Below are 25,203 nucleotides of genomic sequence, written 5' to 3' on the forward strand. Positions count from 1 at the left end.
GGGAGTATGACCCCGTGATCCCGGTGGATCTCAGGGCAATTTAGGGACATGCGTTGAGTCCAGGGTAGCACCGAGTGCTGGGGAGAGCTCGGGGGGCAGCTCCCCGCTTTCTTGGCAGAGCCCCAGACTGAAGTAACCTTAAAAAAGCAATTAAATCACCTTTAAAAAAAAACCCAGTAAAGAAAAATCAATACTAGGAGAAAGGGGGGTAGGCTGGGGGAGGAGGAGGTGGGGCGGAAGCACTAAAGGGTCTGGGAGTCTAGCAGGGAGGGCAGAGCATGGCAGGGGGCTGCCCCGGTAGGGGGCACTGTCTGTGGTCACTTGGAGGCTCTGAGGGCTAACTCAGCGGCTGCTTCCCGTGCCTTCCCCGCTTTTTCCCTCTGGGACGCTGCTGGCCCTAGCCCTGACCCCAGGGGCCTCCTCTTCCCAGCTGGGGGGAGACTGCTTGTGGGGGAAGCCCAGCCGCAGGGGCACCCCCCAGAAGCTACTTTGAAGAGAGGCTGGGGACCACCCCAGCAGGGTGCCACACGTGGCCGGGGCTTGGGGCTGGTGGGCTCCATGCTGGGGTGACCGGTGACTGATGAGGCCTGACCTGGCCTCGCAGCCAAGGTGGGCAGTGACAGATTCCCTGCTCCCCAGGGTAGCCGCCCCTAGGCCCCTCCTCTGGGTCCAGGCGGGGGCTGTGACTGTTGGGGCAGTCCTGATGCAGGGGAGGGGTGGCCTCTGGGCAGCGGGTGGACCTGGGGCTCTAATCCCCAGCAGCTGCTGTTTCCCTCAGATCGATTCCCTTCTCACTTTTTTTTCAGCTGCTGGTTCCGCGGCTCGGATCGATGGAGCCACCTCCCCCGCCCCTCTGAGCTTCCTCTCCCTGCTGCTCATTAGCGCCCCGATTAATCAGCCCCCCCTTTCATCTGGGGGACAAGTGCTTCCTCCCCCGGGAGGGCTCACGTTCTCACACGGCCCCCCCCACCCCCCCCCCCGCCCAGAACACAAGCTGCTCACTGTGACCACTCCACCCTGGGAGCACCAAGGCATTTCCTCCTGGGCTGCCAACTGGGGACCCACCCCTGCCTGTGAGAACAACCCACGTGCCTGCTTCCCCTCCGTAAGCCAGCAGCCAGGCCAGGGCTCCCCTGCCCTACGGTCTGGCCACCCTCTGCTTCTGCTTCTGCTTCTGCTTCTGCTTCTGCTTCTGCTTCTGCTTCTGGGATAGTACTCCCTCCCATTCAAGCCTGCACATTTCTCCTCCCTCCCAAATCCCCATTTGGGCTCTTCCTCTCCCTCCATTCCATACCCTCTCCCCCACCCATCATACCTGGTGTCTGCTCCCTGGCTTGTTCACCCCACACACTCCCCCCACCCCCAGCCTGGCTTGGCAAGGGATTTGAGAAACGTTTGGATTAGCCAAGCGGCCATAGATGTGCAAGCCAGCCAGGGTGTCCTGTCTCAGACCCACGAATGACTAAGTTTGGGGGGACGGGAGGGGGTGGCCAGCGTCCCAGGGCAGGCGGGGGCATGGTGGGTGTTGAAGTTGGGAGCAAAGCTCCAGCGAAGCCAAGCATCTTGGTGGAGTCACCGTTGTCCCCTTGTCTGTCTTGCCTGCCCTCCTCTGCCCTCCCCTCCCTCATTCAAACAAGTGGCTCTCCCAAGGAGTTTCTGGAAGTCGCTGTGAGTGAGGTAGTGGGGGCAGGTGGTGGCTGGGTGCTGGAGTCAGGAGTCAGGGAGGTGGGGGGTGGAGTTGGCTGACCCTTCCCGGGCGTGGTCCCGAAAAGTGGCGGAACGAGCCGAGGCCTCTGGGTGCAGATGTCTTCTCTGAGTGGCCTGGGAGTGCGGCCATCTGGGGACCCCACGAGTGCCTAGGCTGTAGCAAGAGTTTGGGGGGCAGCCCGACGAGGTCTGGGGCAGGGGCCCGGGGATCCCTGGGCCCCGGGGGGTGGGGTGGGGCTGTGGGGGGGCTGCCCCCCGCCCCTGGCCTGGCTCCTGCTGCCAGAGGCGCCGGTGAAGCGCTGTTGACATGTCCTGAATTATTAAGCACGGGGTGGGCTCCGGAGCACATGCTGAGCGGCGCGGCTGGGGCTGCGCGGCGTGGCGGAGCGGCGCTCACTCCCTCGCTCGCTCGCTCGCAGGGACACACGCAGGGGCTGACAGCTGTGCTGGTGCTGATAAGGAAGCCACAAGGAGCCGATCGAGGAGAGAGACAAGCAGCAGCTGAGGCAGCGGCGGCAGGGCTGCGGAGCTGCTGGGAGTGGGAGTGACTCCCCCACCTCGGGCCCCCACCCTGTCCCTGTCCTCCTCCCGCTTGCCCTGAGTTTCGAAGAGCGGCCGCTGCCACCGCCGCCACTCCGGAGGGCACTGGGGGGGGGGGCCCACTGGCCAGGGAGGGACAGGGGCAGGGAGGCTCCGGCCACAGTCCCAGCAGCCGGGGACAGATGCCGATCGAGATTGTGTGCAAAATCAAATTTGCAGAGGAGGATGCGAAACCCAAGGAGAAGGAGGCAGGGGATGAGCAAAGCCTCCTGGGGGCTGCACAGGGGACAGCAGCCCCCCGGGACCTGGCCACCTTTGCCAGCACCAGCACTCTGCACGGCCTGGGCCGGGCCTGTGGCCCGGGCCCCCACGGACTGCGCAGAACCCTGTGGGCACTGGCCCTACTCACCTCGCTGGCCGCCTTTCTGTACCAGGCTGCCGGCCTGGCCCGGGGCTACCTGACCCGGCCTCACCTGGTGGCAATGGACCCTGCCGCCCCAGCCCCAGTGGCGGGCTTCCCGGCGGTCACCCTCTGCAACATCAACCGCTTCCGGCACTCGGCCCTCAGCGACGCCGACATCTTCCACCTGGCCAACCTGACAGGGCTGCCCCCCAAAGACCGGGACGGGCACCGCGCCGCCGGCCTGCGCTACCCGGAGCCCGACATGGTAGACATCCTCAACCGCACTGGCCACCAGCTTGCCGACATGCTCAAGAGCTGCAACTTCAGTGGGCATCACTGTTCCGCCAGCAACTTCTCCGTGGTGAGTCCTGCCAGCTGGCGCGTCCGGCCTGGGGTGGCCAGAGGCTGGCGGCGGGGGGGGGGGGGGTGGCGAGGGGGGGTGCATAGGGGCATCCTCCATAGGGCTTCCCTTCCTTCCGCCACCAGAGGCTGGCCTCGTGTCTCCCCCGAGCCCGGGTGTTGCCTTCGGGCTTCCCGGCCACGGAGCAGGGGACGCCGCTCCTCGGGGCTTACCCTGCTGCTGCGGCCGCTCCTCTTCTTGGCTCTGCTGCTGGTGCAGTGCCCAGGTCTGGGGCCGGGGGGCCTGGAGTGGGCCCGGGGGGCCCCAGAAGCCGGGCAGCTTGCGGGGAAGGGATGCACGGGGCCAAGGCAGGAGCAACTGACCCCCACTTATCTGTTGTTCCCTTTTCCTTTTGTGGCTACTGGATTCTTCTCCCCACTGGATAAGGGTGATGGGAAGAGGGTGTCTGGGGGGCTCCAGCAAAGAGAGGGACTCAGGGCTGCCTCCTGGGGAGCTGGCCCGACCGGCAGGCTGGAAGAAACGGTCTTGATCTTCGGGTACACTGGGTGCCAGTGTCTCTTCTCTGTCTCCGTGTCTCTCATACACACCCCCTTTCACAGACGCTCTCACACATCCCTCTTTCATGCGGCCCCTCCAGCTTCTCCCGCTCGCCCTCCCTCCGTTTCCTGGGTCTTGCTGTTCCCTTGCCCGGCTCTGGCTCTTACACTGAGAATCACTCATTCACTCTTGTGTGCACGGCTCACCCTCGCTGCGACCCAGCACACGCACGCGCGCACACACACACACACACACACACCCCTGCTGCTGGGGACAGTTTCCTGCACTGCCTCTCGCATACTCAGTGTGCCTGTCACTACGCTCACGAGCACACCCACACACCCACACACCCAGAGCTCCTCATCCCCATGCCCACATCCCAGATCTCACTTAGCTGCTGAGGACAGGGCCACACTGTGGATGCCATCCCCTCTCCTGATGCTCCCCCCACCCTGTCTACCTCAATCCCTGCTCCCCACGTGGGGACTGCTGGTGCCACGTCTCACACGTGTGTGAGCACAGACACACACACTCTCATTGGGATCGGCGTGTCGGCTCGGGCTGCCCTCCCATAGTCAGGTGTGAGTGTGGGGGGCGTGTCTCGTGTGCGGGCTGTCTGTCTGTCGGTGCTCCATTCACCCACAGTCACGGGGTACCTATTACCCCCAGTGCTTGGGATGCCTGTCCCCAGCCCACAGTTGACTCCCAGCATTGTGTACATGTATGTGTTTGCAGCCTTGTCACCACTGCCCAGTGCATGTGCAAATATGTGGCATCAACATGGTGCCCACTCCAGCCAGCCTCCAGTGGCCTGCCCTAGAGATGGGAGCGGGAGTGGGGGGCTTGCCTTCCTCCAGCCCAGCTGCCCCCGGCCCAGGTTCCCATTCACTCACTGCCTCAGCATCGGCAGGAAACATGCCCCTAGTAGGCCTACTATGGCTCCTCTCACCACCACCCATGCCTGCAGCTGCTGGGTCCTCCTGCCACGGGATGCGGGCGCAGTTGGGTAGGAATGGAGGAAGGGACAGGAAGGAGAGATAGTGCTGGTTTGGGGGGCTCTGGGCTTTTGTGTGGCTTACATACCCTCTTCTAGGAAAAAATCATTACTCCCAAACCCAGGACTGCAGGAGTCCCCAAGGAGGAGGTGAGGTGTTGAGAGTGTGCATGTGGCCTTTGGGGTCCCTGGGGCCCCTCTGTCTGACATCCTCACCCCTCAAAGTTGGGGGGGGCAGACAGAGCCCATTCTCAGCAGGTGCTGTGGGGGCAGAAATCAATGGGAGCTTTGTGTCCCTGAGCGGGAGTTTGCATCTCAGGCCCCAGTTGGGGGTAAAAAGGAAAGGGGAAGTGTGTTGAAACCTCAGTGGGAAGGAGGGGCGGAGGGAGGAGGGAGAGATGGGTAAGGTGAGGGAAGCAGGGGTTTCCTGCCTGGCTCTAGGAAAGGAAGAGGTGCTTGGAGGTTATGGGAACAGGGAGTCTCTCAGAATCCTGAGGATGGCTAAAGAGGAGGATGGACATCCCGCAGGCCTTTTCATACTCTGGGGCTGCAGAGAGGAGGCTGAGGAGGGTAGGCGAAGTTTGTGGGTTTCAGCTTTGGGGTTGCGGCATGCCCGAGAAGAGCGGAGGGGCAAAGCAAGCACTGAGGGACAGGAATTCCCCTTTGGATCCTGCTTTCTGTGTCCCCCACCCAGTCTAGATGCCATACCCTTCTGCCCACACCCCATCCCCCATTTGCTGAGTGTAACTCTCCCTTGGACCTGGCCTTCTAGGGTTGAGTCTGCTGCAAATACAACGGGGTCTGGGATTATTGGCTGGGATGGCAATCCATGAACTGTGGCAGTGGACAAGATGGGGGTGTCTTGTGGGGCAAGATTGGAGAAGAGGTAGGAGATGAAGACATGAGGTCTCTACTGAGCACAGGAGGTCCACAACGGCCCTCTGGTAAGAACATGGAGCTCATGCTGGGGATCAGTGGTAGGGAGACGGGTACAGGGACCAGGTGGCGAGGAACCTGCCCGGGCACGGGTGGTAAGATGGTCAGTGACAGTGACAGGCTTTGGGTAAGGGGCTGCGATGTGTTTTCTGTTGCTTTCCCTGTTTCCTCCTTCCCACTCCCCACTCTGCTGTGACCTTTCCTCCAGAATCCAAGTTAATAAATGTCACATTTTCCAGCCTATTTTTACTCCGGGTAATGCGCCCTCCCCCAGTCCCCTAAGCTGCTTCTCCTGCTTCTTTTACCACTGCAGTTGCTTCCCCCCCACGCTCCCTGATACCCCCTCACTGACTCCCAGTCACTCACCCAGTCAACATGGAGCTCGGCGTGCCGGCTCTGTGCCTGCTAGGTGGCGTGGGGGAGAACAAAGGAGGGAAGCCCTAGTCCCCAGTCCCTGTCCTCAAGCAGCCTACACTCTCGCGGTGGAGCAGAGACAGGGATGCTCAGAAGCTTAACCAACCATGCAAGAGTTAACCAGCCATGCAAGCGGTGTCATGAGGTGCCAGGATTAATTGCCAAAAGGGGTACATGAAGAGTAAGAGCCTGAGTTCAGAGAGAGAGAGAGAGAGGCCACTCTGGGATGAAGAGGGCTGGAAAGGTTCAAGGCATGAGGCAGGTCTGGGGAGTCTGGAGAGAAAGGGAGAGATGGGGGAGATGCTCTTGGCCCGACCCATGCTCCCCTCCACCCAGTCCCCTGGGGCCCTTCTCCTCCTCTTCTCCTCCCCTCGCCCTCCTTACTCAGTCTCATCCCCACCCACCCACTCCCACCTCGCCTCCTGCTCTCACCACCTATATGTTCTCTCCCTTCCTCCCGATTCCCACCACCATCTGCTCCCCCCCACCCTGGTGCTCCAAGCCCCATCCATACTTTCCCCATTGCGGCTCGCTCTCAGCTTGCCCACTTACTAGAAGGCAGAAATCACTCTTTCTCCCTAGGCTTCATTTCTTTAGCTATAAAATGCAAGGGTGGCTCTAAAATTCAGCATCTCCTCTCAGCCCGGGAGTGTATGGTGGGGTGGTCAAGTGTGTGGTTTCCGGAGCCAGACCAGCTGGATTTGAACCTCAGCTCTCCCCTTCAAGCTGTGTGGCCTTGGAGAAGTCAAAAAGCTTCCATGAGCCGCGGTTTCTATACTCAGTAAATACAGTAGTAGAACCTAAAAAATTCGGGCAGTTGTAAGGATGAGAAAGATGGCTGCAAAGAACTTAGCGCGCTGCCTGGTGGTGCGTGTGTCTCTGGAAGCGTCTGCTCTCTCACCTGACTGCTGCTGTTTCTGACCCCTGTGTCGGCAGCTTTGCTGCTGGCCATCACCCGGCCTTTCCCCTGTCTCGACCCTCAGGCCCAGACCCTCCCCTACACTATTACAGCATTGCCCTGCGACCCACCCCTCCCAAATATCCATGCACGCATGCATGTGTGCACACACACTCTCCAGATCAGTGCTCTCCCACCAGACATCTCTGGGATGGGGGGAAGGTTCTGGATCTGCGCAGTCCAGTAGGGTAGTCACCGGCCACACTGGCTATCGAGCATCTGACGGGGGATTGGTGTGACAGGGAAAATGAATGGTCAGTTCAAACAGTCGCATGTGGCTAGTGGCAACCGTATTGGACAGTGTAGTTCTTGGTGGTCCGAGGAACGAGGGTCAGACTGCCAGAATGGGCAGGGCTAGGAATTCCAACTGGGGTCCAAGGATGTGAGGTGGTGGCTGTGGGCTCTGGTTGGAAGTGCCGCCATCTCCAATCAGGGCTGAGGTTAGGGTCTGTGTCTGGGGACATCGAGGTGTCTGGAAACACCACATGAGCAAATAGACCTTTTTCCCCAGGTGCAGGACATGACCTTGGTCTTTTCTCTTCCATTCTATTGTCTGGAAAATTGAGGGATGGGGAAAGTGGAGAGTCCTTGAGGAGGCAGGGGTAGGACCTGGCCCCTCTCTGTGGGGTTGTCAGGGGTCCAGGCAGTCCCTGGGCGGGCAGGGGACCAGGGACCCGTGGGCACTTCATGGCTCCATCCCCTCTTGGCTCTCAGACTTCCCTCCCCCTCCCAGCCCTCCTTCCCCACTCGCTGGTGACTGCCGTGACTATTAATCACTCGCCCTGTTCTCTTCCTCTCTACTAATCAGGCACAATTAGACAAGGCCTCTTCCAGCTGGGCAGTCCCCCTCCCTGCCCTCCTCCCTCCTCTCCCAGCCCCACCCCAGCTGCCAGCCAGGACAGCTCTGAGGCAGGGGGAGCAGCAAGCGGGGAGGCCCTCTAGCACTCCCTGGCTCCCCCATGCCAGATCCTCAGCAGTCCCCTGCCTTCCATCCCAGCTGCCTCCTGAGCCTGTCCCCCTCCCTGGTGTGGTCAGGCCAGTACTGATCATCTCTGCCCCGCCTCCTTGGTTGTGGGGGGGCTACCCCGAGAATATGCCAACTCCATACCTTTGCTGCTGGCTCCAGAGGGGCTGAGGGCTGCCCCTTATCCCCTTGACTCAAGAAGGGACGGGCTTCCCATTGAGGTTGGTCCAGGCAGACAAGCTTACCTCTTATCCTCACCCTCTGTCCAGCCCTCTGTCCCCATCTGCTCCTGTCCTCTCCTGAGGCATGAATCTTGAGAACATTTAGTTCACCATCTAGTTCAGGGTTGATCCTGCCTTTAGGAGCCAGGCAGGTCAGGTCGGGGAGGGCACACAGCAGGGAAGGGTGGGGTCTGAGCAAAACTGAAGCTCACTTATCCCTGAGGGGAGCAGCTGCTCCTCAGCCCCAGCTAACTAGGGCCCTATGGTCAGGGATGCCCAGTGGTGTGTGTGTGTGTGTGTGCGCGCGTGCGTGTGTTGGGGGTGTTGTCCAGGGAAGCCCAAGTCTTGATCATTTTAATAAAAATGTTCCTGATTTAAAAAAATACTCCAAGGGCTACCTACGACTCCGGGATTGCAGAACCCGGTGTTTGCGCTCCCCCGCTCCTGCCCAGTGCTGGCTGCTGTCCCTCAGGCCCTCCTGGAGGGGGTGCTCTCAGTCTGGCTGCTTCCCGTTGGCCAGTGGAGTTGGTGGTGGGGGGTGGGGGGGGGTGGATCTGAGTAGTATGGCCAAGCATCCAACGGCAGGGGCTGTTATTGTTACAGAGGACCGGTCTGCAAGGGCAGCGGGGAGGGCCAGGAGGGACGTGCCCCACCCGGCCCCACTCAGCCGCCCTGTGGCCTCTTCATTAATCAGGAATCAGCCCCGAGCTGGGCTCATTATCAGCTCAGCTTCTTGTGGCACTGCCGGAAGATGCTGATTAGCATTTGAAGAAATGGCCCCAGTAACACCCTCTTGTCCTCCCTCTTTCTCCCCGACCCGTGCTCCCTCCGGGATCCCCACCCCTACCCTTCTGCTTCCCGGGAGGAATCTGCTCCCTCTTGTGGCTGGCAGCGGGGCCTCTGCCAGGCCGGCTCGTGGAGGCAGAAAGGATCAGGGATGGGCCGCAGGGAGGCAGGAGCATCCCGGGGAGCACTAGGAGTGCTGAGCTTCAGGGCTGCTCAGGCTGAGGCCCCTGAGTCAGTGGGTCCCACTGGGCGGGAGTAAATGCAGGGTGGGGACAGGGTGGCCGGGAGAGATGGACAGGCACCCTGGGGCAGAGGGGGTGGGGACAGCCGGCACCGAGGACGGAGACCTGAGGGTTAGAGTCTTGGAGCCATCCAGAGGAATGGGGGTGGGAAGGCGGGAGGAGGACAGAGACCCGCAGGCTGGAGACAAGAAGGTTCAGAGTGCTGTGTGTTTCCAGAAAGAGAGTAGGGGTGGGGGGGGGAAGTGTTTGCGCTACTTGTCCTGGCTCCGGAGCCGGAGGCCGGCAGCGCTGGAAATCCAACCTACCCCCCCGCCATGTTCCCCATGCCCTTGGGACACCCGTTTGGGATTGGAGGGGGAGCAGTTCCAGAGACAGGCATGGGCTGCAGCAGGCGAGGCAGCAGCGAGAGAGTTCAGAGAGGAGCCACGGGATGATTAAGGGGAAATGGAGGATTGATTTAGGAGGAAAGATTAAAGGAGCTAAATCCGTGGCGCTTGGCTCAGCGGTGACTAAGCGTGGACAGGATAATAGCTTACAAATGTGTGAAAGGTGTAAATACCAAACGGGGGGAGGGGAGGCGGCTCGGCGGGCCTGGGGAGCGGGGACCGGGGCTGCTCAGGCCCCCAGGGGGTACTGGAGACCCCCTGGGCGACTGCCCGTTAGGGCTGGCCCCTCTCCAGTGGCGGGGCGGGGCGGAGGGTGGGGTGGGGACGGGGTGTTGGGGAGCCCCAGGTTCCAAACAGGGGTTCCGTTTCTGGGGCGCAGCTCCGCGAGCCTGGTGCTGGCCTCCACGTCCCCACTCCCGCCCCGCAGGGGATCTGAGGTCGCGGGTTCAAATCCCATCGGAGTCGGTGTGCGCCCCTCGGCCCCAAGGCCTTTCCCGCCGCTCGCGAGCCCGCCGGCTGCCCCTCGCAGAGCCGCCTCCTCGGGCCCCCACCCCGCCGGCCGGGCTCGCGCCCCCTCGGCCCTCCCCGGACGCGGCGGGCGGCGGGCGGCGGTGTCTCCCTCCGCGGAGGGAGTGCGGAGGTCACTTTGCCGAGGAGCCGGGAGCCGGGGGAATGCAAATGAGGCCAACCCAGGGAGGAGAGCCGCGGCGCCCGGAGGAGACGGGAGGGAGGGCGCTCGGCGCGGTGATGGATGCCTGCCCCGCGGGAGGGAGGAGGGGGCGGCGGGGAGCGCGCGGCGGTGGGTGCGGCCCCCTGGGTGCGTGCGGGTGGGCCGGGCCTGGACGCCGGGGTGCGGTGCTGGGGGTGGGGGGCGCACCCCCACCCACCCGCCGCCGCCGCTGCCGCAGCCGCCACCCTCTGGGTCTCGGCCCCGGAGCTCCCGCCCGGCCGCGGGTGTGTGTTCCGCCGTGCCAACACAACTCTAACGAATAACTTTGCATCGAGGGGCCGCAATGTCAGCGAAGGGCTTCGCTACCAATTAAAAATATTCCCGCCTGGAAAAATGACTTTCTAGGGTTTAAGGCCTAAGTGGTCGCTACCCGGGAACAGGTTTGCCTGTTTACCTGCGTGCCGGGGGCCCCGCGCCTCACCTCTCCCGTGGAAACGCGGCGCACGCCTGGAATAATCGCATTCGGCTACGGGCCCCAAGCTCTCCGGGCTCCCAGCTCGAGCTCAGCCTGGAGTCACGCGGCCTCGGCCGTTGCCTACTTCCCTTCCACCACAGCTCACACATTTACATTTGAACAAACACTGCTCGGATTTGGAGCGGGAGCGCTTCAACCTTGGGGAGGAAGTCGCTCTGCAAAGCCCCTGGGTGGCTGTGGGGGTGTGGTAGGGGAGGAGGCCAGGCCTGCTCGGGAGGTGGGCGTCCTCCTCTGTCTCCGCTGTGTGGCACGATCGCCCCCTTCTCGCGGGGGTGAGTGGGCTTGCTCTGCGAAGATTTCCTCCCCAACCCAACTCCAGCTCTTGTCCCACCGTCAGAGGACTTGTGCTGGTCTCCCCATCACAGCAATAATTACACCTAGTAACGATCTCCCTATACCTGTGGTTGCCGGGTCTGTTTTGTTCCCCACTGCTGTTCACCTGCCTCTTAGTGTAGGCGGCTCAATAAACACGTTTTGAATGAATGAATCCCTCTGCAGTCAGACAGCAAAGGCCCTCAGGGCTGAGACCGTCTGTTTGGTTCTCTGAACCATCCCCAGCGCCATTCACGGTGCCCGACACAGGGCACAGGCTCAAAGAATAGTGCTGGGACATGACTGTTGTGTGAGCACCTGCCATCTCTTTTTTTTTTTTTTTTTAAGATTTTATTTATTTATTTGACAGAGACAGAGATAGCGAGAGCAGGAACAGAAGCAGCTGGAGTGGGAGAGGGAGAAGCAGCCTTTCCCCCTGAGGAGGGAGCCCGATGTGGGACTCGATCCCAGGACCCTGGGATCATGACCTGAGCTGAAGGCAGACGCTTAACGACTGAGCCACCCAGGCGCCCCGCACCTGCCATCTCTTGAGCACCTACTATTGGCCGGCGCTGTGCCCGTGTGTATCATCACACACTAGGTTCAAGCACAGACTCGGGCACCAGACTGCCCAGCACCTGCTGTGCTGTGTGATGTCACCCTGGCAGGCCCCTACCCTCTTTGGGCCTCTATTATCTTGTCTATAAAATGGGGATAAGTCACCCCCTGTATAGGGTTTCTGTGAGGATTAGGGCGTTAATTTATGTAAAGCGCTTAGGTCCATGCTTGGCAGAGAGTAAGCACTAGATAAATGTTAGATGTTGCTATTACTCATGTAGATTATCTCTTTCCTCATGACACCTCTGAAGGGCGCCTATTATTATTATTCCCATTTTACAGGTGAAAAATGGAGGATCAGAGAGGTTAAATGACTGAACCCGAATGCCACAGACAGTGAAGGCGGGGCCCAGATGTGAACCAGGGTGAGCTGCAGGCGTGTTGGCTGGGTGCTGCTTCCTAGCCAGTAGGAGAGCCGTAGCTCAGCGCTGGGGGGTTTTCACGCTGACAGATTGCTGAGAGACGCTTTACCAAGGTGCATGCTGCCCTGAGAATGGGACCAGTGGGAATCCGAGATCAAAATGCTGCACCATGTCAAGTATACGTCAATATGAGAAAGAAAGAGAGAGAGAGAGAGAGAGAAAAGAGCTGCACCATTTGGCAAGAAGCTCCATTCACAAATCCACACCCCACACCACCGCCCGCTGCATTCCTTGAGCACCCTACCACGCATCACTCTGAACTTCTCTCTCATCCTCACGACTAACTTTAGGAGGAGAAATTACCACTTCCCTTTAACAGATGAGCAACCTAGGCTCAGCGAGATTAAGTCTTGCCCACACACCCAAGGTGGTTTGTCCGAGGCTGGTGGCAGAGCCAGAATTTGAACCCTGTTCTGTAGGACTCCGAAATATGTGCCCCTTTCCCCAAGTTAAGAAGCTGTGTTATGTGTATCCATTTCCAGCACCACCTCCAGTGGTCCATCTCTGCCCCAGGTTCTTAGCTGTCTCTACAACACTTCTTGCTAATGTTGAGGCCTCGGGTATATGATTTCACTTTGCAGATGCCTTTTAGCTCCACTCCTTACAATCACCCCGTGAAATAAGTCAGGCAAGAATTTCTATTCCCACTTGACAGATGAGGAAACAGGTCAAGAGAAGTCAATAAATCACTTTATTAGCCAAGGTTACACAGGCTGTCTGTGGTGATGCTGAGGCTGGCACCAGGGTCTATTGACTCCCCGGGGGGTCAGAGGAGAGTGTTGGGCCAGTGGGGGAGAGGGACTGGACTCTAGTTCTGAATTTGCCCCGTCTTCCTCTGTGCCCTTGGATATGTACCTTGCCTCCCCTAGGCTTCTGCTTTGGTCTTTATAGGACCAGCACAGACACCCCAGGTGTCTTGAGTTGGTGCTTTCTTCCTACCCAGGTGAGGATAGAGAAGCAGGAGGCTTTGAACTTGTTGTTCAAGAGTTGTTCAACCTGCTGTGTTAGTCACAGTCCAAGACCAGAGAAGATGCATCCCCATCCACCACCGGCCCCCTGTGGACTCCAAGGCACTTTAGCGTTAAGGGGAGTTCATTCCAGGGGCCTGTGAAAGGCCTGGGGCTGGACCACATCAGGGGAGGGCTAATGGAATATGGGGGGGATGAAGCTACTGTGGAAAAGTGGGGGGGTGGAGGTGCCAGGGCCTTAGCGGAGGCAGGGTGCCCAGAAGGCGGTGAAGATAAAAGCCCAGGCCGCAGATTAGCTCCAGGATTAGCCCAGCCTCTGCTGCTCTGGGCTGCTTCTTATCTCCTGGCAGCCCAGGGCCCTCTCCCCCACAGCTCTGAGCCCTGGCCCTGCTAATTGCCTGTTAACCCCGTGGGCTCCAGTGGGCTCCATGACTGCAGGGAGGATGAGGGGTGGGGAGGGCTGGGGGGTGCATGCAAGCCAGCCAGCCAAGGAGAGCTTTGCAGGGAAATCGGAGCTGTGGATAGATGGAACCCAAGGGGCTGAGAGGAGCCACTGCTCAGAGTAGAGAGCTCTGGACAGATTTCTCCCAAGCTCTGATGTCAGTGGGGGGGGGGCAGGGAGAAGGAGGGAAGCACACCTAGGGAGGGGTTCCTGGTTTGACAGGGGCAGTTTCAGGCCCAGGGAAAAGTCTAGTAGGACAAGAGACAGAGACTGGACACCTAGGCTAAGGATAAACAGGATGCAGATGCTGAGGTCGATGGAACAGAGAGAATGGGGGCAGCCAGGCCAGTGGGAGAGGAAATGGAGGCTAGGGTGACAGACAGGCCGAAAGAAGGTGATGGACAGAGAAACAGAAGCCGGATGGGTAGTTTCTCAGACGCTGAGGACAGCCAGGCCAGGAGAAGAGAGAACGGCCTTGAGACACAGACCAAGATCAGGGGACAGAGACTAGGGAGGCAAACCCAGGCCAGGGTCTGGGCCGAGAAAGTGTAAAGCGCTCTGAGAGGGACAGGTAGGGGGCTGGCCAGAAAAAGGTCATGGAGGGGCACCTGGGTGGCTCAGTCGTTAAGCGTCTGCCTTCGGCTCAGGTCATGATCCTGGGGTCCTGGGATCGAGCCCCGCATCGGACTCCCTGCTCGGTGGGGAGCCTGCTTCTCCCTCTGCCTCTGCTGCTCCCCCTGCTTGTGCTCTCTGTCTCTCTGACAAATAAATAAATAAAAGCTTAAAAAAGAAAGAAAGAAAGAAAGACAAAGGTCAAGGAGGGGGTCCAAGGGTCCGCACGCAGCACAGACAGACTCCCGTCTAGAAGCTGTTCAGCCTGGGAGGCCATGAGCTTAGCCTTGGATCAGGAAGGTGGACCTGGGAGCTGAGGCAGAGAGCAAAGGGGGTGGGGGGCAGACCAAAGGAAGAGGTGGGGGTCTGAGATGGGAACAGGGCCCAAAGGCGTTGATGGTGGGTCATTTGGAGACAGACCCTCAGCCCATGAAGGCACATTGTGGCCCTGCACCTGCCCCTCTCCATTGCTGGGCCCCGGACACACCCTCCTTCGGGGCCTGTCCATGGGGAAGGGAGCAGTGACCAGCCTGGGGGACCTTGAGGCGGAGCTGCCGTGCCGTCTCCATGGAAGAGGCTGGGGGCTGTGCCGCCACCAGACTTCTGCCACTTAGGAGCTGGCAGCTCCCCCCGCCGCTACTGCCTGGCCCGGGGACTGTCTCCGGGGCAACGCTCTGCTCTGCTCAGCAGTCGGGCCTGACCTGGGCCGTGCAGGTGGCCCTGCCAATCTGGCCTGCCTGTTCCCTGCAGGGTACAGCCAGCGGTCCCAGAGCTCCTCCCCCCTCTGTCACTGCTGTTCTGCACCACCGCCTCAAGGTCAGGGGGCCAGGAAGTGCCCCCCTCCCCCCCCCGGCCAAGTCACTGTAGTCAAAACCTTCCTGGTTCCCTCTGCCCTGCACGGGGCTGGGCTCCAGGTCACGCAGCATGTGTCTGTATGAACACGTTGGAAGTATCAGGAAGGGAGGCTGGCCGAGCCCCATCCAGGGCAGGAGCCTACCAGAGTCTTGTAGTCACTGAATGCCTATCGGGTCTTTATAAGCACTAACTCTGCTTTGGTGTTGGGGCTCGGTTGTGTTTGAATCTCTGTCGTCATTTCCTTGCTGTGAGCCCTTAGCCAAGTCACTTTCCCTTTCTGAGCTTCCTCACCATTAAATGGGGGCAACAGTACTTTCCTCATGTGGTTTTCTGGAAGGCTCGAAGGAGAAAATAAATCAAAAGCGCCATAGCACCGGGCCTTTGGAAGGACTTGCCTGCAACTCCTTCCGTCCACCTCATGCCTCCTTCTACAAGTTGTGCTGGGCTCTTTGCCAGCCAAGATGGTAAACTGTGGCTCCCAGCCGCAGGGAGGCCACAGTCCCATGGGTTGGGTTGAGCTGTGGAGAGGCCGTGATGGTTCCTGGTGGTCAGGGAGAGCCGAAGTAGAGCAGCGTGGGGGGGGGGGCGGGAATGGAGGTGGGGGGCAGCTCACTAACTGGGTCCCCCACGGAGCCCATGCCTTGTTTAGCCTCTCAACTAGAGCATACGCTCAACTGGCTGCATTGGTAAGAGCCAATTCCAGCATCTTTTTGGCCGTAAGTAGGAAGAGGGTGGTGCTTTGAGATTTGAGGCAAATACTTGTATTCCCCCCATCTGTCTTTCCTACACCCCTGGGGATCCAAGAATCTTGCACCCACCCCTTTTCCGGGTTCCCCTCCCTCCAGTGACAGGTCAGAGTGCAGGTCTAAAGTGGAGCTGTCTTACTGGACTCTCACCTGTTGTTCATTCAGGGCCTTTCTACTTGAAGTGCGGTCCACGGACCAGCAGGTTGTTAGAAATGCAGAATCTCACACATTACTGAATCAGAATCTGTATTTTAGCAAGGTCCCCAGGTGCTTTTGTGCACACATGAAAGTCTGAGAAGCAGTGATCTCGGAGACCTCGGTAAATCAGTCCACCTCTCTGAGCCTCCATTTCTTCATCTGTGGGATCTAGGGTGGTTGTGAAGATCCCATTGGAAAGAGCACGTGAGGCATTTAGCTTTAGTGCCTGGGCAGGGCAAATGCTCTGGGACTGTGCCGTGCTTCCTCCTGCCCCAGCAGAGTGGGCAGGGTGATCAGGACAGGGCCAAGGATGGGAACCCAGAAGCAGGAGAAGGGGCAGAGCAGGAAGGGAGGGACAGGAGAGGAACTGAGAGGGAGGGGATCTGCAGAACAAAGAGTAAGGAAGGTGTGCAGGAGTGGCGCTCAAGGGAAGGAGGAAGAGGGGAAGGGGGGACAGATGGGTGTGGAGTCACACACCTGTCTCACTTCCGCTGGGCGGGGCTGAGAAGGAGCTGGGGTCTGGCTTGGCGGGTGGGCAGCTCCCAGTAATGGGTTGTAGAAACAGCTCAAGTCTTGCATCCAGACGAATTCCACTTCTCCCACCAACTAGTTGACTGGTTGTGTGACCTTGAGCAAGGCACATCACCTCCCTGAGCGGTCATTTCCTGGTCTATAAAAACTAGGTTAATGAAACCTGTCCATACCAGAGTTGCTGAGTGCATGCAATAGGGCAGGGGTGGATGTAGCCATGTTTTGTAAATTGCACGTGCTTGTTACGCACCCATTTTTGTTTGAGGACCGAGAGGCAGGGTGTTTGGGTGACAGAAGAACGGTGTGATTGGAGAGCATCACTAGGGCATGGGAGACTTAACCCTGCTCCCCAATAAGGGTGTCCCAGGCCCCCAGTTCTTCGACAGCCTCCCTCCCGCTGCCCCCAACCCAGCCCCTCTCTCTTCTACACCGTCTCTCTGAAGCTAGGCATTTAGGATATCTTTTCCCCAACACCGCCCGTGCCTTTTCTCCCAGCTTTTACCAGTGTGAAATGTTCCCAAGGAGAGGGGAGGGGGAGCGCGAGAGTGATTGAGGGCACTGACCCCTTGCCCCCAGGGAAGGTGTTGCCTGTGATGGGTTTGACCCGGGAGCTCGTCTCTGTGGGGTGAGCCTGGCAGCGGGGAACTTGCCTCCGCCTCTCCTTTGACCCCCCGGCCCAGCTGCTCCGCGAAGCCCCGTCGCAGCTAGGGCCGGCGGGGCCTCGGCTTCCATCTCCGGGGCGCCAGCGCCATCTGGTGTCCATGCCGGGGAACTCTCCGTACGGGAAAAGGGGGCTTCGTTGAGCACGGCAGTAACTGCTTATAAGCATCCCTTGTGCTCGGCACTGGGCCAGGGCTGGGGACACCCGACAAGCTCATTGCTCCTCTGCCGCATAAACCTCAGTGGGGGAGAGATGGGCCCTGGACAAGGAGACAAACAGATACACCAGATCATCTCAGGTCTTGATAAGTACTCAGCAAACCAACGAACACCTCGGTGACGTGTGTGTGGTATACGGGCACGCGTATGAAGAGGGGACATTTAAGCAGAGACTTAAAACACAGCTTGCCATGCCAGGGGCAGGATGGGAGGAGGCATTCCAGGTGGAGGAACTGAACGAACAAGGGCCAGAGGAAGGAAGGTGCTCCATAAGTTTGAATTTGTGACTGGCGAGATCCCGGGGCTGGAGTGGCAGGAGAGGTCACACTGCATGGAGATTTTCAGGCCAGGGAAGGAGTTGAGCTTTACTCTCTGGGAAATGTTGGGTTTCAAGCCAGCAAGGGACTTGATCGGATCCATGCACTTTACAACGGGCACTCTGGCTACTGTGTGGGGGAAGGGCCAGGAGCGAGGGGCAAGGATGGATGAAGGCAGACCAGTTAGGAGCCCATCGCCACGGCCAGGTGGGAGATGGTGGTGAAAGGGGGCGGGGCACGAGATGGAAGGAAAGTGGTTGGATTCTAAATAGATTTCAGAAGTCAAATCGCCCGGCGCACATGCTGGATCTAACGCAGGGGTGAAGGAGAGGGAAGTGTCAGGGATTCTGACTTGAGAAACTGGATAGATAGATGGTGGGGCCCTTTAATTAGAGGAGGGGGAGCACAGGTTTTGGGAAGGTAGCAAGAGTTCTGCTATTGATATGTGATGCTGGGGATGCCTTTGAGTCGTCTAAGAGAGGGTGTCACTAGAAAAGATCCTGCTTGGGGAAGAGGCAGGGCTGCAGACCGCTCGCTATTGGACAGTGGTGTCCAGGCAGGTGCGATGGTCCTCCCACAGGACAGGGAACCTTGAGCTTAAGGAATTGTCTTAGCCCCTCCGTTCATCTCCTCTCCTCCTCTCTCTCACCCCGCAGGTCTATACTCGCTATGGGAAGTGTTACACCTTCAACGCAGATCCACAGAGTTCGCTGCCCAGTCGGGCAGGGGGCATGGGCAGTGGCCTGGAGATCATGTTGGACATCCAGCAGGAGGAATACCTGCCCATCTGGAGAGAGACAAGTATGCAGGGAAAGGGACGGGGGGCCAGTTTGGGGGCTCCAGCTTGGGCCCGCTGCCCGGCATGGGTTTCCCAATGTCCCCATGGCCACTGTGCAGACGAGACATCGTTTGAGGCTGGCATCCGAGTGCAGATCCATAGCCAAGAGGAGCCCCCCTACATCCACCAGTTGGGCTTCGGTGTGTCCCCAGGCTTCCAAACCTTCGTGTCCTGCCAGGAACAGCGGGTGAGCACCTCCAGTTGGGTCCTGAATTGGGCATAGGGCAGGGTCTTTGGGCCCAGAGGGGATGCCGACCGGCCCTGCCCTCAAATCTCACCGCCCACCAGCCCTCCCGCCCCCCGCCCATGGACTTTGCTGGAGCTGTGGGCAGTGGAGGGCCCCGGGGGACTCTGAGGCATGACCCCATATGCCCCACCTCCGCAGCTGACCTATCTGCCCCAGCCCTGGGGCAACTGCCGGGCGGAGAGCGGGCTCCGGGAGCCTGAGCTTCAGGGCTACTCAGCCTACAGCGTGTCTGCCTGCCGGCTGCGCTGTGAGAAGGAGGCCGTGCTTCAGCGCTGCCACTGCCGGATGGTGCACATGCCAGGTGGGCGCCCTCCCCTCCCGCTGGCCTCCGCCGCCCTGCCGGGCTCCAGATCCTCCAGGGCGGAAGGCTGCCCCTGTGCAGGTCTAGCCTCCTGTGAGGGCGTGCGTGTGGGCTTGGGGTTTTTAAAAAGGACTTATTTATTTATTTGAGAGAGAGAGAGCGGGGAGGAGGGACAGAGCGAGCGAGAGAGAAGCAGACTCCCTGTTGAGCAGGGAGCTGCCCGGGGCTTGATCTCATGAACCTGAGATCATGACCTGAGCTGAAACTAAGAGTCGGATGCGTAACAGACTGTGCCACCCAGACGCCCCTGTTTGGGATTTTATGTGGTTTCACGTGTGCACCTGGGAATGCACACGTGCATGCTTGTGGCATGTTAATATGTATCTGAGCATACATGTGCTTATGTACATTTCTGCTTGCATGCTTGAGGGGTTTGTGTGCACGGGCTGGAACACATGCATACAGATGTGTGAATACGTGCGCGTGCGAGTGCGCACATGCTTGCAAGCATATATGCTTGTGGACATTTCGGCATGCATGCACAAGCATGTAGAAGCTCGTGCGTGTATAGGGATGTGCAAACATCTATATGTGTGTGCATGTGTGCATGCACGTACGTGTGTGCCCACATTTGGGAATGTGGTGGGGGAGAGGGGGTGGACCCGTAGACCCCAGGAATAATCTTCTCTCCTTTCAGGCAATGAGACCATCTGCCCGCCAAATATCTACATCGAGTGTGCCGACCACACACTGGGTCCGTGCTGCCTTCTCCCTTCCCCTGCCTCTCCATCCTCCTCCTCTTCATCTCTCTGTCCACCGTTCTCCTCACTGCCTTGGTCCCCCTCCTCCTAAGTCTCTCCCTGGATGGTTCTTCCTGGGGTTGAGCCTTATCCCATACTTCCAGGGGTTCTGAGGACTTTGCAGGTGTGGACACTTGGGTAAGTGGAGGCAGCAGGGTGGGGGGGTGTAGAAAACCCAGGACTGGGAGTGAAGGGCTGGGCTTCTGTCCTGGCTCAGCAAATGAGCTCACTCTCTCTGGGAAAGGGAAAGGACTTCTCTTGGGCTGAGGAGAGATGCACTGCTGAGTGTCAGTGTGGGTAAGGCAAGCCCCATCTGTCCATAGGTCTCACTTGGGCTGCGATTCACTCATTCTTTCATCCATCCATCCACTCCTTCTGCAGACGTTGCCAGCCTGGGCTGGTGCCGGAGGTGAGAGTGGGAGCAAGAGGCCGTCCTCATGGAGCTTCCCGGCCCGCAGAGCTGTGGACGGGCACCGTGATGGCATGGAGCTAGTCCTTGCAGAGGGGGAATCTCAGGGGTGCTACAGGGCCCCAGGGAGGGGCGTGCAGCTCCACCGGGGAAGGCGGGAGGATCCTTGGAGGAAGTGATTGATTAGCTGAGACTTGAAGGGTACGGAAGAGCCAGACTGGTGAAAGGCAGGGCCATGATCTAGGTGGTGGGGACAGTTCTGTGCTAGACATCTGTGGCCAGAGAGAGTGTGGGGGTGGGGCACGGAAAGGTCAGCAAGCCTGGAGGGCAGAGAACACAGGAGGGGGCAGCAAGAGTGGAGGAGGCTCTGGGAAGCCCATGGTGGCTCAAGGCAAGGCAAGAACGCCCTCTGATGTTAAACAAGGTGACTCTGAGCCGCTGCAGAGAATGGATGGCGGGAGTAAGAGCAGAAGCAGGGCAAGCGGTCAGGAGGGCATTGCAGTCATCCAGACGGTGGGGCCGTGGGGAGGGAGAGACAGGACCGGCAGTGGAACCACACCGAGACCTTCTCTGTCCCGCATCCCAACCGCATCAGCCAAAGGGGCAAGGATGGTTAATGAAGGGGCAGATGTGAGAGCAGGGACACGGGAACCACAGGGATGGTGAAACTGCACAGAACTAGCAATACCAGGCAGGATCGACTTGTGCGGGCCTGAGGTGGTAAAGGGAAGGAACACGGCTGGGGCCCAGACAGAGACCTGTGGCTGTCCCAGAGGACAGGAGCTATGGCCACAAGAGGGGGGAACAGCCTCAGCCGACCCACAGCCTGGTGGAGAGGAAGCCAAGAAAAGAAATCCCCTGGCATCTGTCCCCTCCTTACCCTCTGCCTCTGCTGGGGTCTCTTCCATTGGCCCAACCCAACCCAAAGCCAGAAGACGAGGGAGTCTAGCTGATGCGTCTGGCAGAGAGCCCCGTCTCCTGGGCACAGAGAAAAGTGGAGGAGAGTGGAGAGTGAATCTGAAGAGGGGAACAGAGAAAATCTAGCATATTTTTTTACTTAAAAAATTTTTTTTCAACATATATATATTTTTAAGATTTTATTTATTTATTTGACAGGGAGAGACACAGCGAGAGAAGGAACACAAGCAGGGGCAGAGGGAGAGGGAGAAGCAGGCCCCCCACCAAGCAGGGAGCCCGATGTGGGGCTCGATCCCAGAACCCTGGGATCATGACCTGAGCCAAGGGCAGACGCTTAACGACTGAGCCACCCAGGCGTCCCTCAACACGTTTTTTTAAAGATTTATTTATTTGAGAGAGAGAGAGAGAGAGAGCACATGTGCGTTCACACAAGTGGGGGGGAGGGGCAGAGGGAAAGAATCTTCAAGCAGACTCCCCGCTGAGCATGGACCCAGGCCCGTGAGATCATGACCTGAGCTGAAACCAAGAGCTGGATGCCTAACTGACTGAGCCATCTAGGCTCCCCGAGAAAATCCAGCATATTAAACATAGCATTTGTCTTTCTGCCCATCTGTCCATCCACCCACCCACTCATCCACTCATCCATCTGCATATGTAAAAACAAGCATATAATCCCATTCATCCAGCATCCTCCAAGCCCCGTGTGTATGTGAGGCCTCGTGTGATTGATTAGCTCCGATGGATGGGCTGTGTCCTCAGTCTGAGCCATGGGGACTTCTCCGCCCCAGGGGTCTGGGACACAGAAGGATAAGCCTATAGGAGGGTGCTGGGGGGCTCTACCTTCACCTGCTTTCTTAGGTAGTCTGAAGCTGGTCCAGGAAGGATCCCCCAGCAGGTCTCCCCTAGGCAGTGCCTGTAGAGGCCCCCCCCACCCCCCCGGGGATGTGCCTTCCTCAGAACAGCCCCTACACCTTCTCCTGGCAGCTAGTGGGCCTCTGGGCCACCCGCCCTCCCCCCTTGCACTGGTGCCTCTGTGTTGCAGACTCCTTGGGTGGGGGCTCCGAGGGCCCGTGTTTCTGCCCTACTCCCTGCAACCTGACTCGCTACGGGAAAGAAATCTCCATGGTCAGGATCCCCAACAGGGGCTCAGCCCGGTACCTGGCAAGGAAGTACAACCGCAATGAGACCTACATCCGGTACGTGTGTGTGTGTGTGTGTGTGTGTGTGTGTGTGTGTGTGTGTGTAGTGGAGGTCACCCTCACCAGGCCTGGTGCATGGCGCAGACTGGGGGTGGGCTGCATCTTTCTTACTAACGAGGTTCCTGCCAGGGATGCCTTTCACAATCCCATTCCTCTAATTAAACCCTACCCATCCTCCATGTCCCGTCCTGTGTCCCCACCTCCAGGGAGGCCCCTCTTTTTTTAAATAAAGATTTTTATTTATTTGAGAGAGAGAGCGTGCGTACACACACAAGCGCGCATGAGTGGGGGGAGGGGCAGACGGAGAGGGAGAAGCAGACTCCCCGCTGAGCACAGAGCCTGACCCGGGGCTCCATCCCAGGACCCTGAGCTCATGACCTGAGCCGAAGGCAGCCACTTAACTGACTGAAGACACTCAGGCACCTCCAGGGAGGCCCTTCATGATCCAAACGTCTTTCCTCTGAGCTCCCACAGCAGCCTCTACCTCTCTCTCTCTCTCATTGCACCCACCTGTTGCTCTCCCGCCCTCTGCTGTGTCTTTCTCCCCCAGCAACCTGGGGGCCATTAAATGCACAATGAGGGAATGCTGTGCTGATGGAGAGAGACCAGGTGGCTGGCCGGCAGGAGAGACCTCACTGAGCCTTGGGTCTGGTCCCCTGCAGCCAATCTACAAATGCTGAGCATCCTGTGGGTGCCAGGGTGCCAGGGTGTGGGTCCTGTGGGGACAGAGATGATTACACCACAAAGCTCCCGCTTTTGAAGCCCTGACCTCTGAGGCCATGGAGCAGAGAGCAGCCTATGGCCTGTCAGTCCTGCTGGGTGAGCCACGGTCCTGACCCGTTTCCATGCGGGTGGATCAGCCTAGCCCGTACCTCTAGCCTGTGTGGGTGAGGCCATATTTGATGGTGTGATACCGACTGTCAGGCCTCCACTGAGATTACTGGGCTGGGAGGATGATGAAGCAGGGGAGGCCAGGCCTCTGAAGCCCCTGGGTGTGTGAGAGGAGGAGACGGGGGGAGGCCTCCCAACTAGAGAACTGTGGGATCATACAGAGACGAGCCTGAGCGGCGGGGAGGCTGTGTGGAGAGAAGGTGCAGATCATGGGCAGTCTTGGAGGCCCGGAAAAAGAATTTGGGGGTGGACTGCTGGGCAATAGGGAGCCACTGAAAGTTCTAGAGAGGTATTGTGGTGATGCGGAGTGAATGTCATTTGCTGCTTTACAGCGGAAGGCAGGAGGGACTCCTTCAGGTCCAGGAGTTTTATTTTGCTCTCCCAGGCCCGTGGGTAACCCTCAAAATATAAAACAGACATGCACCTAGGACTGTCCACCCTCACAGCCTTTGGGAGTCTGAGGGAGGTGGTCACCGGCTTCTTGGGGCAGGGGACCTCAGATCAGGACCTGCTGGACCTGGGATGTCCCCGCCAGCCGCCTCCTCAGGAGGACCGCCCCACAGGGACACTCTGCTTCCTGTCTCCACAGGGAGAACTTCCTGGTCCTCGATGTCTTTTTTGAAGCCCTGACCTCTGAGGCCATGGAGCAGAGAGCAGCCTATGGCCTGTCAGCCCTGCTGGGTGAGCCACGGTCCTGACCCGTTTCCATGCGGGTGGATCAGCCTAGCCCGTACCTCTGACCTGCTCTCGTGCTCCCCAGGAGACCTCGGGGGACAGATGGGTCTATTCATCGGGGCCAGCATCCTCACACTACTGGAGATCCTGGACTACATCTATGAGGCAAGGGATGGGGGCCTGGGGAGGCCCCCCCTGGAGGGGGCATGGAGGGTGGGAGGAGGGGCTGTGGGAAAAGCCGGGCGGGCAGTACAGGCTTCCCGGTGTGGCTGGCCTGGCCGCGAAGCCAAGCTTGGCAGTGGGGGCCGGCGTCTCCTGACCAGCTGGAAGGCATGAGGGCGCTGAGGAGTTAGGAGAAGGGGATGGGTGGGGAGGATTAGGGAGTCCTCTTGGGGGTTTGCTGGGGCAGCGAGTCCTACAAGGTGGGCCCCAGTGAGGCCTAGCCCTTCTCGCCTACCAAGTTTCCTGAGCCCACTGCTGTCCCCCCACCCTGAACCCCAAGGTGTCCTGGGACCGACTGAAGCGGGTGTGGCGTCGTCCCAAGACCCCCCTGCGGACTTCCACTGGGGGCATCTCCACCCTGGGGCTGCAGGAGCTGAAGGAGCAGGTGAGGATGAGCTCTGCAGAGTGCAGTCAGTGCCCTCTGCTAGGACTGAGGGCCTCAGCAGCTTCTGACCCAGCCTGTCAGAGCTCGCCTGGAGCCCCTGCCCCAGGGCACAGGGAAAGCCTGGCTGTGTGGGGCCCGGGGGTCTGACTCGCATTCTTCGTGTCTCACTCCCTCTTCATCTCGCAGAGCCCATGCCCCAGCCGGGGCCGTGCTGAGGGCGGGGGAGCCAGCGGCCTGCTCCCCAACCACCACCACCCTCCTGGCCCCCGAGGAGGCCTCTTTGAAGACTTTGCTTGCTAGGATGGTGCTGTGTCTAAAAAGACCCAGGAGTCTGGGACCCCTCCCAGGATCCCCAATCTCCTCCTGCTCCTGGGACACAAGGCCTGGGGGCAGCCCAAGGGGAGGGGGAGAGGGCGGTGCTCGCTGGGAGGGTGGGGACTCGTTCAGGCTCTCACAGCTCTGGCGCCAGTGGCTTTGCACGAGGGTCCTTCTGGTCCACCCTCCCACCCCCCCCAAGCCCCAGGCTGGTGCCCGGGGAGGGCTGGAGGGGAGGGGAGGAAAGGAGCAAGGGAGGTGGAGGAAGGGGCCCACCCGAGCAGGGGTGGGACCCCCTGTACATTTGTATATATTTAGGGAGGACAGGGTGGGGGTGGGGCTACAGATGTAGAAGGTGGGTGGGGTTATGGGGGTGGGTGATTCAGGGACAGCCAAGGGTCCCAGCCCTAGAATGTCAGCAGGAGAGGGAGAACCCCCAGGACTCAGGA

The 25,203-nt window shown here is 59.4% G+C and overlaps 1 protein-coding gene across 3 annotated transcripts; it reads left to right on the plus strand.

Moving 5' to 3' along the window:
• Positions 1 to 223: 223 nt before the first annotated feature.
• On the plus strand, positions 224 to 25,099 carry ASIC4 (acid sensing ion channel subunit family member 4). 3 transcript variants are annotated; one of them, XM_036082925.2, is made up of 11 exons: positions 224 to 1,105; positions 2,127 to 3,011; positions 18,211 to 18,355; positions 18,452 to 18,579; positions 18,778 to 18,940; positions 19,638 to 19,694; positions 22,110 to 22,263; positions 23,747 to 23,838; positions 23,918 to 23,997; positions 24,335 to 24,439; positions 24,626 to 25,099. In XM_036082925.2, the coding sequence occupies exons 2-11, from the start codon at positions 2,430 to 2,432 to the stop codon at positions 24,737 to 24,739; spliced, it is 1,620 nt and encodes a 539-aa protein (XP_035938818.1). In that variant the 5' UTR covers positions 224 to 1,105; positions 2,127 to 2,429; the 3' UTR covers positions 24,740 to 25,099. The 3 variants fall into 3 exon arrangements, with proteins under 3 accessions (XP_035938818.1, XP_035938821.1, XP_035938819.1); XM_036082928.2 differs by having other exon boundaries at positions 979 to 1,073; XM_036082926.2 differs by lacking the exon at positions 224 to 1,105 and adding an exon at positions 1,649 to 1,668.
• The last annotated feature ends 104 nt before the right edge of the window (positions 25,100 to 25,203 follow it).

The sequence above is a fragment of the Halichoerus grypus genome, chromosome 4, assembly GCF_964656455.1.
Source record: "Halichoerus grypus chromosome 4, mHalGry1.hap1.1, whole genome shotgun sequence".
NCBI lineage: Eukaryota > Metazoa > Chordata > Mammalia > Carnivora > Phocidae > Halichoerus > Halichoerus grypus.

Bases quoted from the DNA above. Each gene is read 5' to 3' on its own strand.
- ASIC4 (XM_036082925.2), top strand. From the start codon at position 2,430: ATGCCGATCGAGATTGTGTGCAAAATCAAATTTGCAGAGGAGGATGCG. The intron at 22,264-23,746 runs GTACGTGTGTGT...CTGTCTCCACAG, and splicing joins CGCAATGAGACCTACATCCG to GGAGAACTTCCTGGTCCTCG. The intron at 23,839-23,917 runs GTGAGCCACGGT...CGTGCTCCCCAG, and splicing joins TGGCCTGTCAGCCCTGCTGG to GAGACCTCGGGGGACAGATG.